Source organism: Pleurodeles waltl, chromosome 3_1, assembly GCF_031143425.1.
Source record: "Pleurodeles waltl isolate 20211129_DDA chromosome 3_1, aPleWal1.hap1.20221129, whole genome shotgun sequence".
Classification (NCBI taxonomy): domain Eukaryota; kingdom Metazoa; phylum Chordata; class Amphibia; order Caudata; family Salamandridae; genus Pleurodeles; species Pleurodeles waltl.
In genome coordinates this window covers 1611070000-1611089122 of record NC_090440.1, presented here as the reverse complement: position 1 = coordinate 1611089122, position 19123 = coordinate 1611070000, and the positions used below count along the sequence as shown (strand labels likewise).

General features: G+C 45.3%; 1 protein-coding gene across 4 annotated transcripts in view; it reads left to right on the top strand.

Annotated features, from left to right (window-relative positions):
* Positions 1-19123, top strand: part of GALNT3 (polypeptide N-acetylgalactosaminyltransferase 3) — a 681517-nt gene that overhangs the window by 360794 nt on the left and 301600 nt on the right. For all 4 annotated transcript variants that reach the window (XM_069225259.1, XM_069225260.1, XM_069225257.1 and 1 more), the window contains one exon: positions 557-791. In XM_069225259.1, the coding sequence (XP_069081360.1) occupies positions 557-791 (235 nt within the window). The remainder of the gene's footprint in view (positions 1-556; positions 792-19123) is intronic.

Sequence of the window (19123 nt, the reverse complement as noted above, 5' to 3'; positions counted from 1 at the left end):
TTTGTTGGCAGAACAGAGCAAGAGACACATAACCCCACCCCACCCCAAAATTAAAGCAAGATCAGTGGGCTTTACTAATGCACGTTTATCTTAAGCTGTTGAGATATATGCCCCCTCCGTCAGTCATTCAGTATAGAATTTCATGACATTCACTTAATGACTTCCTGCTACACAATAGGACCTTCTCCTCCCTTCTTGAAATCCGCAAGGAGACGAACACCTGGCTCTAACTATTCAGGGCTGACTCGCTCACCACTTCCGCAGATCTACACTTATACACCAGTGCCTGGATACCCTACCTGGTGATAAGCTGCCTTTTACAGATCCAGCTAATATAACATAACTTAATGAGGCACAACCGAAGTATGGCAGATTGAGCGTCATTTCCTCAATAAGGAACAGAAGTGTTATTTATCATAACTTTGCAGGCTATGATTTGTTGAAAGCTGTACATTAAGCCAAATATAGGCTTTGAGTTGTGTGTTAAATTTAAATTACTCTCTCCATTAGTGTGCAAAATATGAAGTATTTTCATTTGCTGTTTTCTTTCCAATAGGTGAATGTTTTTATGGTTGGTTAGAACCTTTGCTTGCAAGGATAGCAGAGAACTACACAGTTGTTCCAAGTCCTGATATTGCATCTATCGACCTCAATACGTTTGAGTTCAGCAAACCTTCACCCTATGGAAATAATCACAATCGGGGAAACTTTGATTGGAGTTTGTCTTTTGGTTGGGAATCTCTTCCACCGCATGAAATCAAAAGACGGAAAGATGAAACGTATCCTATTATGTAAGTAATTGTTCCTTTTTACTGTGTATTTGTCTAAAACCCTTTAAATCACCTTTAAAATAAGTGGCATTTTTTCTAAGAAAAAGAAATAAAATGAACAAATTGTCAAACAGCCAGATTACTTGAATTATTGGGTTTTCATCACAATACATATAGTAGTAGAGGAAGCTGTTAGGAGTCGAAGGCATTCTTAATGTTCATAAAATGTATTTTTTTCTTTTTGTGTCTTTGAGAACACACTTCAGTTATACAAGGCCCTTTTTATATTAATTGGTCGGCTATGTTTTTAGGTCTAGCACGCAAGTGTTCTGGCCTGTTAATATCTGTTATCTATCTGTGGGCTTTAAACCATACCCACCACGCACCCATCACTATCACTCGTTCATGGGCTTGCCTTTCAAAAATCCTTTGTTATCAGTGGTAAATGCATTATGTTTGTCCCTCCTTGGGGCAGTTTTGTTACTGACTTGGTTATCGTCCCTGTTACTTGGATTAATGCACGTTTGCCGATACGTTTGACTGCAAGTGAACTTCTTTTTCCATTTGTGTTTCTTCTTCGCGCTCATGCTCATGGTGGCCGTGCCGCTTTGAATCGACTTGCTTATGTCAACTGTTTTACTTTTGATTTTCAATTTATGTGGCAAGGAAAGTCCAGTGAGGAATTTGCAATGCTAATAGCGCAAACTTGAGCAAACACGAGACCCATTGCACTGCAAATGCTTGTTTCTCGCAGCTAACCAGATGCATTTTTTGTTGTTGCTGCCTACGACACTTCTTGCAGGACCTAATAGGTACAAATGAGAAAGCTTTTCACTCAGAGGAATTTGCTGAACTAAAATATACATTTTTTAGTAAGCAAATCTCCTTTAAGAAATGATCATAAATAGCATTTTCCATTTGGATGGGAATCTTTTATTTGGCCTGAATTACAAAGTAAGAAATGTTATTTTTCACCTTAAGGCATTGTATTGTGTTGTAGCATTTATATAGTGCTTACTAACCATATGTGTGCTGCAACGCTTATCCTCATGGATAGCAAGGTATGCTGTGTAGGTTGTGTGGTAGGAAAGTTGCTGTTTTTGTTTCGAGCCTGTGTTGGAAGTATTTTCATGTCAAGGTCATTTACAGTGTTTTGCAGAAAGTCTTCCATGTTCATTTTAAAATCTTGACCCTTTTCTGCAAAGTGATAAATTAAATATACATTTTCAGATTGTCAAATAGCTGTTACTGAATTTTCTTTTTGCCTATGATATAATTCTTCAGAGAGGCTCATTCGGAGATAGTACCCAGTTGCAAAGATTTCACATAGACACTAATCAATCTATGTTTCTGGACCCACATTGCATAAGAGAGAAACAGTCCAATCTGACCCTACTCCGCAGTGTCAAGCCTTTCCTCCAAAAAGAGGACTTGAGAATAGCTGCTGCTGCTATGTGTATTTTGAGTTGCAAGTCTGTGTTTGACCCATGAGCCCCCCACCCACCAGCCCCTGAGAACCCTGGCACTGCTGGACCCGCTGTGCCGCTGAGATTCAAGTGCTGAAGGGGTACTTGGGTCAGTTGCTCAGGAATCAAATAGGTCTGGGCGCGGGACGTTAAAAGGCCTCAACCCCCACGATTGCGCACAATAGCTTCTCCTTCTCCCATGGCCCTCCGAACGGGATTCTAACTATAACTTGCACCCCAACCAGACACTGCTTATGACCTCACATATGACATAACTCATGACATGTTCGATGACATCACTGATGACATCTACAATGACATCTTATATGACATCATTGAAGGCATCATCCAATGAGTGTGCTAGTTTGTTTTACAGTATACATAGTGGCGGATAACTACGTTATTACTTTTATATGTTACTTTGTGCAGCTTGGGTCAGGCTAATCGTATAGGTGTTTACAAAATGCTGTGCTCTTAATGCACCATAGCTGTGTAGAGATATCGAACACGTTATAAATGTTTGAATTGAAGAGTAACTGAGTGAAAGTTGACTTTTATTCATTATGCTCCATTTTAGTTCAGCAGAAAAAGATGGCAACAGGAGAAAGATTTTACATATTAGATACTAACTTTTGTGAACAGCGTTGAGTTATTCGAGAGAATCGTGTCACCTTGATCATTTATATTTAACATAGTGGGTGCACCAGGTACTAATCTATGTACTTGTGCTTGTTTTGCTTCAGAAGAATGTTTAGCTGTAAAGTTTTTTGTTTTTTGTGTGTTTTTTTTAACAATATGAAGGGTGCAGGTATTATGAATTTTAGCACCTTCAGATCTTGGTTATTTTTAGCGAATTTTTATTTTTTTTATTTTATTTTTTTACAACTATTGTATAAAATGGACACTCTTCTTGGTCGATTGTTTTGAGTACTCTGTGATGTATTTCTCATGAGGAATTCCCTGTTTGCAAACTGTGTGGTATAGAATGATCTCTCTCCATAAAGTACACACTGTTTATAGTACTCAGTTTACTTCTAATATCAACTTCATTTCTTAATGAAGGTTTCAGTGTGTGTCAGAAGTTTGATACAGGTAAAGGCTGTCCATAGTAGGGCATTTGTTTAGGAAGTGGCTTTCACTATTTTGGGTTTCTCTGAACAGTTGTACATAGATTGAACACTGTACTCAGTTAGGGTTCCCATATGTGTGTGGTTGACTTTTAATGTGAACTATGGTATGTGTAAAGCCATAGCAATTTTTACAGCAATATGCAGGAAAACAAAGCTTAGATGATGTCATCACCAGTGTCATAGCTGATGTCAATAATGCCATATGTGAGGTCACAAGCAGTGCATGGTGGGGGTGAAAGTTATAGTTAGCACTGCTAACTATAAATGGTGAATTTCATTTTTTTTAGTTCAAAACGTTAGTGTTGTCACTGACAAATTCAGCTAACTAAACGTTACTTTTTTCAGTGAATTTCTAAGTTTTTTTTCTCTAGTTTTTTTAAACAGATCCTTTAATCACACCTAACTAAAATGTTACTTTAACATTTCAGTGAATTTCAAGGTTTTTTTTACAGTAAACTAGTAATTATTATACGTAATTGCAACCCCCCAATGTGCATGGCCTTCAGCCTGCGGCCAGGCCCTGCAACTAGCGACCCCCCTACACTTATCCCCACGTTGCGCACGACTTCTGGTCATGCCCAGTGTGGGGTTGGCCATAAGGTCCCTGGGGACCCCATACTCCAGGTTTTTTTTTAATTGAAGGGCGGATGTCTGCGTGGCCCCTCCTCCCCAAGCTGTTATTGGCCCCTGGGACTCCATCGCCAGGGCCACATATTTAAAGAGTCTGCTCCCTAAACCTTGTTAAGCCTAGGTACCACATCACCCAGGGGCACTCTTTTCACTCCATCCCCAGGTGCCCAGCATGGAGGAGGGGAGCATGGAGCATGCACCTCCCATCCCGGATGATTTCAGCCCCATGGACACATCCGCTGGGGACCTGGCCCAATTTTGCAGGGGGAGAGGGTGTCACGCCGCCTTCCTCCCTGGATGGATTTCGGCCCCAGGGGCCCCAATAGCCAGGTCCTGGCTCAATAAATGGTGGGTATCCTGGTGCCGACCCAGGGCACTCACAATATCCTCACTGGGGGCTGCTGAGGGAGCCCTTGACCCAAGCTGGCTCCCCACATCCAGCTGGCATTGCTCCTGCCTGCAGGGAGCAGCTGCAGCAGGGAGAATTATTTGGATCTGTTTCCCTGCTTACTTCACTGCAGGCGAGGAAACAGATCTTAAGTTCTCTTCCAGCTGACAGGAGCATTTTTTAAGCCCCTGCCAGCTGTAAGTGGACTTGGTGTTTGGCTTGGTGGGAGATTTAAAAATGCTTCTTCCAAGCGAGAGCAAGCACAGGTTTCCCTGCATGCTGCGGGTGGGGTACAGATATGACCCGGGGGTGACCTCCACCCAGAGCATAGTCAGTGATCTGGCCTGGGGCATGGGGTCCCTGGGGAATTTAATGCTCAGGGAGGGGGCCTGCCTTCCTGTAAAAATTGTCGGTCCCTGGGCGGGTGTTTTGAGTGGTGACGCATATTACCCCCATAACAATTGTCAGCCCCAGGGGCCGGCTCCCTCGTGCTCCCTGGGGCCAGCCGGGGCACCCACACTGCAGGGCTCACTGGAGGTCATGGGGCTGGGGGGCTCCAAGGCCCCAGCCAGCTCCACTGCCAGCATCATACTAGCATTTGGTTAATTGCTTCCATGGGAGCATATTGGAGTCCCCTGCTTGGGGGAGGGCAGACAGGGTATGCTCCCCTCTCCCTGGCAGGGAACCACAGTGTCCTGGGGATGGGCTCCCTGGGACACTGTTCAGTAAATGGGTCCTGAGGGATGTGCCCCCCATGGCCAATACTGGCATGAGAAGGAGACACCAAACCTAAGAAATTCATCAGTTATAATTAGGTATCCCAACTACTGTAACTCATGCTCTAAGGTGACGATAATTTGCACCTGGGTCAAGTACTGCTAATTACCCCACATATTACCTCACTCATTACATTTTTTTATGACATCATTGATAACAGTGCAACATTTCCTGGAAAATAATTGATGAGAAACAGTGCATGGCCTGGATGCAACTTATAGTTACCTTAGGGCAAGACTTACAGTTACTTGAGAACTCTCGTTGTAACTGCTGACTTTCTATTGTGTTGTGTGTGTGTGTGTGTGTGTGTGTAAAATCTGAGCCTAACTATAAGGTCCCTGTAACCATTGGAATTTTAGTGAATTTCTAAGGTATTTGTTAATTCTATTTACTAACTTTACTGTCCCACCAACCTTTGTCTTTTTTTTCCAGTGAATCACATAGCCTTTTCTTTGACTTGTGATTCAGCGGCACAGTTACAGGCTCGTCCACAGACAGAAAATAGTGCAAAAAAAGTTAACTATTTATTGGTGAGCACCAGTTATTTAGGACTGAAGTGCAAGCAAAAATTATAAAGACGCGCATCCAGCTCAACGCCTTGAACTATTCCTCCCATCCTGTTGTAGTGGACACCATTATATTACATAGTCCTTCCTCAATTTCATTGGCCCTCAGGCACTAGAGAGGCCAAGTTCACATTTTATCGACTCATCCCATTTTCCATTTTGTCTCACATTACTAATACACTTCAGATGGTATTTCATATATTACATGATAATACATTTCTGTGCTGTTGCACTTAAGACAATCCAAACGGGCTTTCACAATCACTCCGATTTATCATATGCACATTTCGCATATCTGCCCCACACTGGTTTTCAGCTCAAAACATAAAATATATTGCACATATCCTAAATTACTTCATTCAACTCAATTTCAAGTTCAGTGCACTAGTGCACGTCTCAATCTATGCATCATATTGGTGTCAGCTTCAGTACGCATATTATACACACAGTTTTAACTGTAGGATCTATTGCAGCCTAGAGGGCAATCATACTTGCTACTATTCATATCACTCAGTGATCTTAAAGTGACCTGTGCATGCATTACTCTAAACCAGCCGATAATCTAAAAGTGTCTCTTGCATACTTTGCTTTAAACTAGCTGATCTTTCTCCAGGGGCATTGTTTAGAGGCCGTAAGTGCGATCAACATCCCATGGCATTCATTTGTATTAAGCATATGCTGTCATAGGAGCCCCATTTCTAAAGGGCTAATGCATAAAACCAATATAGTATGCTTAGGGTGACCCATGCTAATGTTCCAATGGTGCAATAGAATCTTGTTTTCTAAAGTGTTAATGCATGTAATAAATACAAAATGGATAAAGTAGCACGTGCTTATGTTCCTGTTGTTCAATGGACTATTCTTTACCTCCTGTTTTTGCCTCGCCATCTTCCTCTTGCCTCTCCTTGTCCTACATTCTCTCTTTCGAGGCTCCACAGTGCCCTTGACCTTGATGCCTAGTCATATGCAGAAGACAAAGCTTCCTGTGAAAAGGGATTCATCTTAACTGGATCTGAATTCACTCTCACTAGGCACACTGATGGTAGGTTTGTCCAACTTCTCCTTGGCCCTTATGTTATCAAATTTCTTGGCAAAGGTGTATTGGTCATATTGCTAATCTAATTTATCCCTAGTGAATTTTCTTGCTTTCCTTAATTTGTCATATTCCTGCAAGGTTCTCTCCATCTTTACCAGCAACTCCTATCCTGCTGCATCTTCCTTAATCTTTTCCAGTTCCTTTTAAGATCGACTCTATTTTTGGAGAGTGTTGCTCCATCTTCCTCTTTGCATGCTTTATTAATGGTTTTGTTAATCTCATGGAGCCCTCTTCTGTGTTCTTACACCACTCATTAACCAGATCATCCTCCATTCCCTCCTATGTTGGTAGGAGCATATTTTGAAAACCTCTGCCTATTCTTTTATGCTCCAAATACTTAGTAAGGAATGTCATCTCCCACCATTGCTTGGACTCCATCTTCCTAGCTTTCTCCACTCCTTAACCAATTGTGGCGGTGTCTTGTTTCTTGTATTCTGATTTTCATTTCCCATTTCAGCCTCTGCTGTTTCAATGAAAGTGCATTCTGCAGCTAACCTCGACTTAGGGTCTGCGTGGCGCCCTTCCTAGAGCTTTTAATGGCCATGGGTACCCCATCCCCTAGGGTAGGTACAGGTATATCCTCGGGTGCTCACCCCCGGGACAGAGAGCTTTTCCTTCCTGCATTAGTTCAGGCTGGGAAACCTGTGTTTGCTCTTGCATGGTAGAAACAATTTAAAAGCTCATGCCATGTGAATGCAAATTCTAAATCTGCTCCCATCGGGTGTTAGAATGAAAATTGCTCCCGCCCACCTGGAGCAGCATCTTTAACAAATACACATTTTTAATAAATACACAGTGGGTGCCCTGGGAGGCTCCAGGGCACCCAGAATTTAAGGCTGGGCCCTGGGGGCAACTATTGGCCAGGGGAGGGAGGCTATGTGCCCCCTCCCCCTTCAAACAATGGCCAGGCCAGAGAGATGGGGTCCCCTGGGCCCTAATAGGTCCATCGAAGGGGGCTGCATGCTCCCCTTCTGCTTATAAATATGCCCGGGCCCGGCAGATGGCTTCCCCATGGACAAACATCGACCCGGAGGGGGAGTGGGTGCTGCTTGCCCCGCTCCCCAATTACAGTAAGGGCAGGCCCAGGAAAATGTGGTCCCTGTGGCTGCAATATGGCATGGGAAGGGGGGCAAGAGCCCCCCTTCAAACTATGGCCAGGCCTTGGGAGATGGTGTCCCTAGGTCCAGGAATCAGCCCAGGGAGGGGGCTATGTGTACAGCATGGGACGGCTGCACGCAGCAGTGGCATAAAGAATTATTTCAAGTAGCTATAACTTGTGCCCTAAGGTAACTATAACCCGTGCCCTCGCCATGCACTGCTGATTACCCCACATATTACATCAAACATAACATCTTCTACTAAACCATTTATAATATTACTGCAACATTTGCAGTAAAATTATTGATGAAAAAACTTAGCATGAGTTATAGCTACCTTAGGGCCCAAGTTATAGTTACTTGAGAGATCTCTAAGAGTAACAGCTGAATTTCTAATATTTTGTGTGTGTAAATTTGATACCTAACAATAATGTCCTGTAACCTTTGGTTTGATTTTTTAAGTGAATATATATATATATATATATATATATATATATATATATATATGAGAGAGATATAGATGATAGACATATATACCTATAAATATAGATAGATCGATAGATAATATACACATCTGACCATCCTTGAAGTGGCATTCCCCCGTTCCTTTGCCTTCACTCCCCTTTTTGTTGTCATTAGGACTCTGTGCACTTTACCCCAGCTAACCAGTAGTAAAGTGCTTATGCATGGTAAAATTGGTATTCACACAATTGGCATATTTAATTTACTTATAGGTCGATTGTAAATTGTACTGTATATACCCAGGAACTGTAATTGTAAATGAAATGATACAAGTGGGCTTCCGAACTCACTGTGGCAATCACTAAGGTAGCACTGTGAAAAATGCCTAAAGTGTGCCACTGCAGCCTGTAGTTCAGTTTTAGGACTGCATTTCAACCTTGCAAAATAATAGTTTCTTCAGGCCTAATCTTTACTTTTCAATACTTATAAGTTACCCCTAAAGTATGCCCTTACGTTTCAGTAGGCACAGTGCATTCTATTTAAAAAGTAGGAGATGCGTACATAAGCTTTCAATCAATCAATCAATCAGAGAATTTATAGAGCACACTATGTACCCGTCAGGGTTTCGAGGTGCTGGGGGGGGGGAGGGGGGGATTGCTAGCGTTCGAAGAGCCAAGTCTTGAGGAGTTTCCTGAAGGTGAGGAGGTCCTGGGTCTGGCGTAGAGAGGTAGGGAGCGAGTTCCAGGTCTTGGTGGCGAGGAAGGAAAAAGATCTGCCGCCAGCGGTCTTGCGCTGGATTCGGGGGACGATGGTGAGGGCGAGGTTGGCGGAGCGGAGTTGACGTGTGGGGACGTAAAAATTGAGTCTGGTGTTGAGGTAGGTGGGTCCGGTGTTGTGTAGAGCCTTGTGAGCGTGGGTGAGGAGTTTGAAGGTGATCCTTTTTTCCACGGGGAGCCAGTGGAGGTCCTTCAGGTGGGGGGAGATGTGACATCGGCGGGGTATGTCGAGGGTCAGGCGGGCGGATGCTTTCTGGATGCGCTGGAGTCGTTTGATGTCTTTTGTTGGGATGCCTGTGTAGAGTGCGTTGCCGTAGTCAAGTCTGCTATTGACGAGGGCTTGAGTCACCATCTTTCTGGTTCCTGTTGGAATCCACTTGAAAATTCTGCGGAGCATTCGGAGGGTGTTGAAACAAGAAGAGGAGACGGCGTTGACCTGTTTGGACATGGTGAGAGCGGAGTCCAGGATGAAGCCGAGGTTTTTTGCGTGTTTGGCCGGGGTGGGTGGGGGTCCGAGGGTGGTGGGCCACCAAGAGTCGTTCCAGGCCGAGGGGGTGCGTCCGAGGATGAGGACTTCCGTCTTGTCGGAGTTGAGCTTCAGGCGGCTGTTGTTCATCCACTCGGCGATGGATTTTAGTCCCTTGTGGAGGTTGGTTTTGGCGGTGAGTGGGTCTTTGGTCAGGGAGAGGGCAAGCTGGGTGTCATCGGCGTAGGAGATGATGCTGAGGTGGTGTTGGCGGGCCAGTTTAGCGAGGGGGGCCATGTAGACGTTGAACAAAGTTGGGCTGAGGGAGGAGCCTTGGGGGATGCCACAGATGAGGTTGGTGGCTTTGGAGCGGAAGGGGTAGAGTCGGACTCTCTGGGTTCTGTCGGATAGGAAGGATGAGATCCAGTTGAGGGCTTTGTCTTGGATGCCGGCTTCGTGGAGGCGGGCCAGTAGGGTGCGGTGGCAGACTGTGTCGAAAGCGGCTGATAGGTCGAGGAGGATGAGGGCTGAGGTTTCGCCGTTGTCCATTTGTTGTCTGATGTCATCTGTGGCGGCGAGGAAAGCAGTCTCGGTGCTGTAGTTTCGTCTGAATCCAGATTGAGAGGGGTCTAGGATGGAGTTGTCTTCAAGGAAGTGGGCGAGTTGTGCGTTGACGATCTTCTCGATGACTTTCGCTGGGAAAGGGAGGAGAGAGATCGGTCGGAAGTTTTTGAGATCGTTGGGGTCAGCCTTGGGTTTCTTGAGGAGAGGTTGGATTTCTGCGTGTTTCCAACTGTCCGGGAAGGTGGCGGTGTTGAAGGAGAGGTTGATGATTTTACGGAGTTTGGGGGCGATGGTGGCGTCGGCTTTGTTGAAAACGTGATGTGGGCACGGGTCCGTGGGAGAGCCTGAGTGGATGGTATTCATGGTTGTTAGAGTTTCGGCGTCGTCCGCGTGGGTCCAGGTGGTGAGGCGACAGTCGTGGGCGGAGTCGTCGGGGGTGGTGTCTGGCGGAGGTGCGATGTTGAAGCTGTCGTGGATGGCTGCGATTTTCTGGTGGAAGAAGGTGGAGAGGTTGTCGCAGAGTTTCTGGGAAGGTGGGACGTCGTTGATGTTGGCGTTGGGATTGGAGAGTTCCTTCACGATGCTGAAGAGTTCTTTGCAGTCGCGGGTGTTGTTGTTGAGGCGTTCTGTGAAGTGGGCGCGCTTGGCGATACGGATCCGTTGGTGGTGATCACGGTTGGCGTTTTTGAGGGTGGCAAGGTTGTCAGGTGTGCGCTCGAGGATCCATTTCTTTTTGAGCTTCTGGCAGGTGCTTTTGGAGGCGGTCAGTTCGTCTGTGAACCAGGCTGGTTTCTTCTTTCCTTGGTTGGCGGTGGGTTTCTTGAGTGGAGCTAGGGTGTTGGCGCAGTCGAGGATCCATTGATGGAGGTTGTTGGCGGCAGCGCTCGGGTCGGTTGAGTCGGGTGGTGGGTTTCTGGCGAGGGTGCTGGTTAGTTGGTCTTTAGTGACTTTTCCCCAGCGGCGGTGCGGGGGTAGGGGGATGCGGTGGTGTTCGGTGTTTTTCTTGAAGGAAAAGTGGATGCAGTGGTGGTCGGTCCAGTGGAGTTCGGAGGTGTGGCTGAAAGAGATGTGGTTGCTTGAGGTGAAGAGGGGGTCAAGTGTGTGTCCGGCGATGTGGGTGGGAGTGTTGACCAGTTGACGGAGTCCGAGGTTGAGGAGGTTGGAGGTCAGAGATGCGGTGTTGACGTCGTTGTTGTTTTCCAGGTGGAAGTTTAGATCTCCCAGGAGGATGTAGTCTGGGGAGGCGAGGGCGTGGGTGCTTGTGAGGTCGGAGACGGTGTCGCTGAAGGGGGCTCTTGGTCCTGGGGGGCGGTATATGAGGGTTCCTCTGAGGGTCGTGTTGGGGTCCGTGTGAATCTGGAAGTGGAGGTGTTCGGCTGTCTTGAGGGTGTCGTCCGTGTGGGTGTGGATCTTGAGGGTAGATTTGTGGGCGATGGCTATTCCGCCGCCGACTCCGTTGGTTCGATCTCTTCTGGTGATCTTGTATCCGTCCGGTATGGCGATGGCGATGTCAGGGGCCGAAGAGTCGTTCCACCAGGTTTCGGTCAGGAAGGCCACGTCTGGGGCGATGGTGTCGAGCAAGTCCCAGAGCTCGATGGCGTGTTTTCGTGCGGAGCGTGTGTTGATGAGGATGCAGTGCAGGTGGTTAGTGTTGGTTGTTGTTGTTGGCTTCGTTGTTCTGTTGCAGGAGAAGTTGCAGGTGCGGCAGGAGAAAGGTCCTTTGGTGTGCTTCGGGGTGGCCAGGAAACACTCTGTGGAGGGGCCAGGGTTGAGAGCGCGGAGTTCTTTGGTCGAGTATCGGAAGCAGGGGTTGCGTGGGTCGTGGGGACCAGGGGGGGTGGCGCTGGGCGTGGTCCAGGTGTGGACGGGCGCAGACGGGCTTGCCTCTGGCGCGCCTCCGGCGCAGGCCAGCCATTAAGAAGGGAGGGGGGAGGGAGGAGCAGCTGGGAGGTGGGAGGGAGCGGCGAATGGGGGCGCGAGGGGGGCGGGGCCGCAGGGAGGCAGCGGCAGGGAGCGGAGAGCAAGGGGGAGCGCCCAAGGGGTGAAAAACAACTTAAACAAGGCACAAGAAAGTTGGGCACAAAATCGGAAAAACAGTCACAAAATACAGTATTGGCACAAACTACAATCGGGGCACAGCAATCAGAGGGGCACAACGGGGGCAGACGCGCAAGAGGCGAGGCGCAGAAGAAAACAGAAACCACTTACAGGACGGCGGAATACACGGCACAATGGCTCAAGAGAGCCTCGAACACGCTAGCAGCAGCGTGGGCGGGGGTCAGAGGCGGGAGACAGCAGGTTGGTGCTGCGGACGTGGGGGGTGAGCTCTAGACCTAAAACAGGTCAGAGGTCGCTCACTCGCGACGCGCAGCGCCAGCCATTAAGAAGGGAGGGGGGAGGGAGGAGCAGCTGGGAGGCGGGAGGCGGGAGGGAGCGGCGAATGGGGGCGCGAGGGGGGCGGGCCGCAGGGAGGCAGCGGCAGGGAGCGGAGAGCAAGGGGGAGCGCCCAAGGGGCGAAAAACAACTTAAACAAGGCACAAGAAAGTCGGGCACAAAATCGGAAAAACAGTCACAAAATACAGTATTGGCACAAACTACAATCGGGGCACAGCAATCAGAGGGGCACAACGGGGGCAGACGCGCAAGAGGCGAGGCGCAGAAGAAAACAGAAACCACTTACAGGACGGCGGAATACACGGCACAACGGCTCAAGAGAGCCTCGAACACGCTAGCAGCAGCGTGGGCGGGGGTCAGAGGCGGGAGACAGCAGGTTGGTGCTGCGGACGTGGGGGGCGAGCTCTAGACCTAAATGTCTTAGTAATGAAAAACACCTTAAGTAATTTTTCACTATTGCAAAGTTACCTGTCTTATATAGCCAACTCTGAGTTATCTTATTACACTTACTAAGTGATAGCTTCAGTTAAGAAACAGATAGAAAAATACTTATCCCATGCATTTGAATCATAATTTGAAATTCCCTTCAATGGCAAAGCCAGATTTTAAATTACTGTTTGGAAATGTCACTTTTAGGAAGTTGGTATTTTTCTGCCTAAACCAAATGTGCCTTTCTGCCACTGTCCAGGGCCACATGACTGTGAATGGCTCTCCTGTGGTGTGATGTGTGGACAAATGGCCCTTTGCTTTAGGGAAGGGTGTGTTCCTCTTCTGAGCAGGATGGCCTGGGGGATTCTACGCAGCCCTTGATGAGCCTCAAAGGGTCGGTTGAGGGCTGTGCCCACCACATTCCTAACATCTAAGGCTGCCTTGCCTGTCACTGGCAAATACAGCTCAAATCTGGGTCTGCCTGTCTACGTTTGTCCCCCTAGACAGATTGGAGCAAAATCCAGGAAAAGGGAGAAAGTTGAACACAGTAGTCATCCCCACGCCATGGGACAGCACTGGCTATGAAAATCAAACCACTTGAGACTCTCATCAGAACATTCCTGGACCAATGGTGAAAATGTACTGCCCAGCTGGGTTAAGAAGGAAGACTGAGCGTGCTTGCTTTGAACCCAGAAGTGACCTCAAGGGTCAATTTACAGGTGCATAACAAGCTTCTAGAGGCTTTTCCTCCGACTGCTCAGCTGACTAACCTGGATCTGCCTGATCTTCCTTGACTCTTCTGCTGGAGTGAGTCCTGACCGCCAAGGGGTGTCTCTCCAGTTTCTGGACCCTTGGCTAGTTTGAGATTGCACTCCTCCTACTTCAAAACTGTGCTCCAGGTGAACAGTCTGAGATCCTGGGCTCTTTGCATCAATTACAACTGTCCACATCTCCTGCCAATGCGAAGCACTACCTGCGGCCTGCTCTGCATGTTGGCAATGACTGCCCCATCTCCCGCTATAATGAAGCTCCTGCGGCAACGTCCTCTTCATGCCGACAGCAAACTCATTGCGGCTCCCACCAATGTGAAGTTCCAGCTGAGGCTCCTTACATGGAACTGGACTAAGTAGAAGGTAAATTCTACCGCCTAGACAAACCTAGGTCCTGTATCCGACCTGCACTTCATCACGGTTGGCCTGGACTTTAACTCAGTCCAGTGCAATCACATAACCATAAATAGCTCTTTGTGCTTCTTGGATCTATTTTCACCTGGAACTTTAAAAATTCACAGCTCTGATTTTTCCTTTTTGATTTTTGTCATTTTGGTGTCATTGTATTTATTAAAATGTTCTCTATTTTTCTAAATTGCGCTGGGATATTTTACTAAGTTATTTTTTGCACTTTATTACTGTTTGAGTGCCGCTCAGGTCCAACAGAAGCTAATTGGTAGTGTACAGATGTCTGGTTTACAAAAATGTATTATAGTGTTGTGTGTGCCATGCTACGTACACATCATCCATTTCGTATCAATGTGCAGGCATTACAGCATTTCCTGTATTACTGGAGCTAAGGAGATACATTTTGTATGGACAATACATGTACCTTAATTAGTAAATATTGTATTGGATGGCTAAAGAGTTTATGCAACAACTCAGACAGTATAATCCCTGTGATTGGTGTCATTTGATTTATTTACATAGTCTGTATAGCCATTTATGTAAAATCATAAGTTGCTAAAATAGTTTTAGTCGATTTTCATAATCAGTCTATTTGTTTGGCTTTGGGTTTGTTTGGCCAACACATTGCTTATCCACTTTCAGAATGCTGTTTGTTGGCTGGAATTGCATGTGATTCATATAAGGAACGAAGGAAGGACTCACGGATTCATAAACCTATTTTTTCATGCTGTCCTGCAAATTAATTTTAATAAACTGATGCCATGCAATTTCAGTAATTCACTTGTAATCTGAAGCTTCTTCTATGTTCTGCCGTCTATTGATTCTAAACTTACTGTTTTTCATTTTATTTTATGAATTATGAGATGCCGTGCATTATTAAAGATGAAGGGCAAGTTATGATATGCTATTTGCAGTGGTGAAGCAGAGCTATATTTGACACCCATCAATACTTTTAATTAGTACAGTCCTTAAATAATAAAAAAAAAAAAGATATAGGCAGGTGCCCAAATTTGGTGCCACCCATATCCAGTACTGGCACTGCTCATTTCCCTTACTTGTGCCAACCATTTTCATCACTGGCATGGCTCCACTCACAGCCTTCCTGGCTGGGCAAGCAAGGGAATTGTTTACTCAAAGTGAGTTTTGGAGGTGGAGAGCAAGTAGGCAGACGGGAGGGAAACTCCTCTATTAATTCTAGAAAAATCAAAAAATCCATGTACTATGAAACAGGACTCGTGAAATGTTACAGTATGTTGCTGGTGTGCCACCCAAGTCTAACTTCTCCCTTGGAGTGTTGCAGGTTTGCCTGCCTTACAATTATTGTAAAATAATGGGGTTAAATTGCTCCATTTTATTTTTACCAGTTTCCCTAACAAAATGTCTAAACATTCTTGGGTGACTCAAGGAGTTCAGTAAATACAGTTTCACAAGACTTAATTGTTTACTATAGCATCTATCTACTCTCGTATATTTCACTTACTTTCATTTTTCCATCCCAGCCTTTATAAGTGGAGTCTCAGTCTCGCTGTATGACTGATAATCTTATTGGGAAAGATAAAGTGGAGAATTATAATAAATACAGATATTTCACTCACAAACTGGAGCGGGGCAGCAGAGCTAGACGTATTTGACATGCTGGTACAATAGTGCTCGCGCAATTTCTCAGTATGGAGACCTTGCAGATTCGAACACCAGATTGTTTCACGAATGATAAAGATTGAGATTTCAGACATTGGTAACTATCTTCGCATATATATATATATATATATATATATATATATATATATATATATATATATATATTGCCACATACATCACCTTGCCGGTTACAAAACTCCACACATTTCCTATGAAATATTTGGTTAGCATTTTGGAAAGGTAAACTCAGGTTCCCTTAACAAATGGTTTGTATGAAGAAAGCACATTTTAATAATAGCTTTTCATTTTAAGTTATTACACGAGTGCTGTCAAAGTCCATTTATAAACAAGCATTTGCAAAACAGTGGGTCTCGCGTTTGCTCGGGCAATTAGCATTGTAAACTCCTAACCAGACTTTTCTTGACACATAAATTGAAAATGAAAATAAAACAGTTTCACATAACTAACTGGACTTTTATTTCCATATAAACTGAAAAGTAAAAGTTTCATATAAGCGAGCTGACGGCCACCGTCAGTGCAAAGCAGACACACAAAGGGAAATAAAGTTCACTCGTAGTGAAACCTACCGGCAAAAGTGCAATTAACTATGTAACAGGGTCAATATCATGCAAAGCGCTCGATTTCTGGCAAGTGAGATCGTGCTGTGAAAAAAGAGAAAATGTAGTCCAGAAACCGGCCAGAAAATGTGGAGCTTCATATGTTTTCAGTACTTGGTCGCTGCGCTCAAGGAGGGCTAAGCACAGGAAGAGGCATGTCGTATGCTTGCCTTTCACTAATGAAAGCAAGCAGATTTTAAAAGGCAAGCCCACGAACCAATGAAAGAGACTGACATGACATGGGTGTGGTTTGAAGCCCAAAGAGAGATTACAACACGGGACGGAGCCCTTTGTGCTCGCCCCTAAAAATGAACATCAGCTAACACTTTGTCATTTTCCACCACGATTCCAGGCTCTGCAGTATACCAGTTACATATTTTACTTCATATATCTTTTGGGAGCTCCCTTATGACATGATTTTGCTTAGTTTCTCATTGAAGCTTTAGGCCATATTAGTTGTTGTCCATTTGCAGTAGTTAATGCAATTATTTTCATTACTGTTAAATAATATGCATTATAATTATTGTGTTTATATTATAAGCTTCCAGTCCATTTATTAATGTATTCATTTGAAACCTGGTGCTTTGTAAAAAAAAAAGAAAAAAAAAAAGCATTAGAACATTAGACTGTAATAAAAGTAGGTAAGAACATTCTCACGTTATTTCTTCCACCTAACATTGTGATTGTTTTTCTCAAAATAATCACGCTGGTGAGTATATAATGGCTGTTTACGGTTGTCTCAGTGAAACAGGCTGGGACGCCACTGACATTCCAGACAGCAGATCAGGGCGGCTTTGGGATGAGCCACTCAAAGGAAATCTGGGATGTTTGTCTCCTAATATTTCATCCAGGAGAAACATAACTCTCGGAGAGATGCACAGCTTGAGAAATGTGAGAAAATGCGTTGTTGTTTGAAGTGGGTGAAGCCCTACTCAAGCAACAGCCACAATCCTTTTCAGGGTGAACTACAAAATGTCACTAAATTAACCTATGCTTAACCCTCTGGCAGCTTGGCACAAGAGCAGTCAGGCTTAACTTGGAGGCAATGTGTAAAGTATTTATGTGGCACTTGAACACTAATGAATTGCAGACACAACACAAGAAAAATACCACTCTAATTTAGAAAAAATGAATAAAATGTAATAAATTGTAACCAAAAGCGGCAAAAATCCAATCAGTAGTACCGGTGTTATGCAAGTTTGAAGAGTTAGGTAAAAATAGTGCCTAAAGGCACGGAGTGCAAACTAGGGGTATCTGGTCGTGCTGGAAAGGGAAAAAGTCACAAGTGTAGGCCGGTTGCCATTGAGTGCAGGCCTGAAACAGGGACCAGGTTAGTCCTGCTGAGAATTGTACCTTATGTCCTTGATGTGAGATATTGCATCACATTGTGTCAATTCCAAGGAGCAATATGAGGTCCTGCATTGTGCTGCCTTGGTTCCAAGAAGCGATGCGAGGTCCTGCATTGAGTTGTGCCATGCTGCATCGGTTCTGATGAGTCTGCAAGGTCATGTGTAGAGTTGTGTCACACTGTATTGGGTTTGGATGATGACCCCAGCTGCCGAGGACTGGGGGCACCACTTGCGGGGGGAACTTGTATGTCCCTATAACTCAGAATATGAGGCCGGCCAACTAGCCCCTGGAGTCACTCTTGTGGTCCTGGTTTCAAGGTCCAGGTCAAGTCCTCCTTCCTCAGGCAGCAGGGAAGAAGAACAGTCCATCTGGCAACAGATTAGTGCTTCCTCTGAGTCTTCCGTAGGACCAAAAGTGATCTGAACAGTGGGTATGAGAGTCCCATTTTCATACCTGGTGGCGATTTTGAAGTGGGAGAAGCTTCTTGAGTTTCCTCCTTCAGAAGTATTTGTAATTTCTTGCCTTCCTACCCTGAGCCGAGTCTCTCTGGGGGCACAATAAGCTAGTGTGAAGTCCTTGGTGAGTGTGCTTGGCCAGTGCCTTTGAAGTACAAGTATGGTAGGTGACAACTCCACTCCTGATAAAGTCATAATGGCCCAAGCTGCCAACAATCAGACCCTCTATTGTGATACTGTCTGGGAGGAATATACCATGGGCAACTGCCAACTACACTCAGTCATGTGACCCAGGTTACAGGCTGCCAGCACCGAATGGTGTGGACAAGAAAATACCAAATCTCTAAAAGTGGCTTTTTCAAAGTTGTGACTTAAAATCCAACTTTACCATTAAGGAAAATTATAAATTATAGTTCCTCAGATGCCAAACATGACATTTCTACCTGCTCCCATGTGTCATAAAAAATAATTTTACGCCAGGTAAAAGGTTTATTTTGCCAGGTCAAAATGTCAGTTTAAAACTGCACATACAGGCTGCAATGGGAGACCTGACTTCTTAAGCGGGTGTCATAATAAGTGCTGCAGGCCCAGCAGTGCTGCCAGCCGACTTGCAGTATTTAATTTACAGCCCCTGGGCACAGGTACTGCCACTTTACTTGGGACATACAAGTAAATTAAATATGCCAGTTGGGTATAAGCCAATTATACCATGTTTTAAGGAAAGAACACAATCATTTTAGCACTGGTTAGCAGTGGTGAAGTGCACAGAGCTGTGAAAAGGAGGTCAGCAAATTTCTTCTAAATTTCCATTTCAAGCACTGGCTACAGCTGTTTAATTTGTAGGGACAGTTGATGGGTGAAGCAGATAGAACTT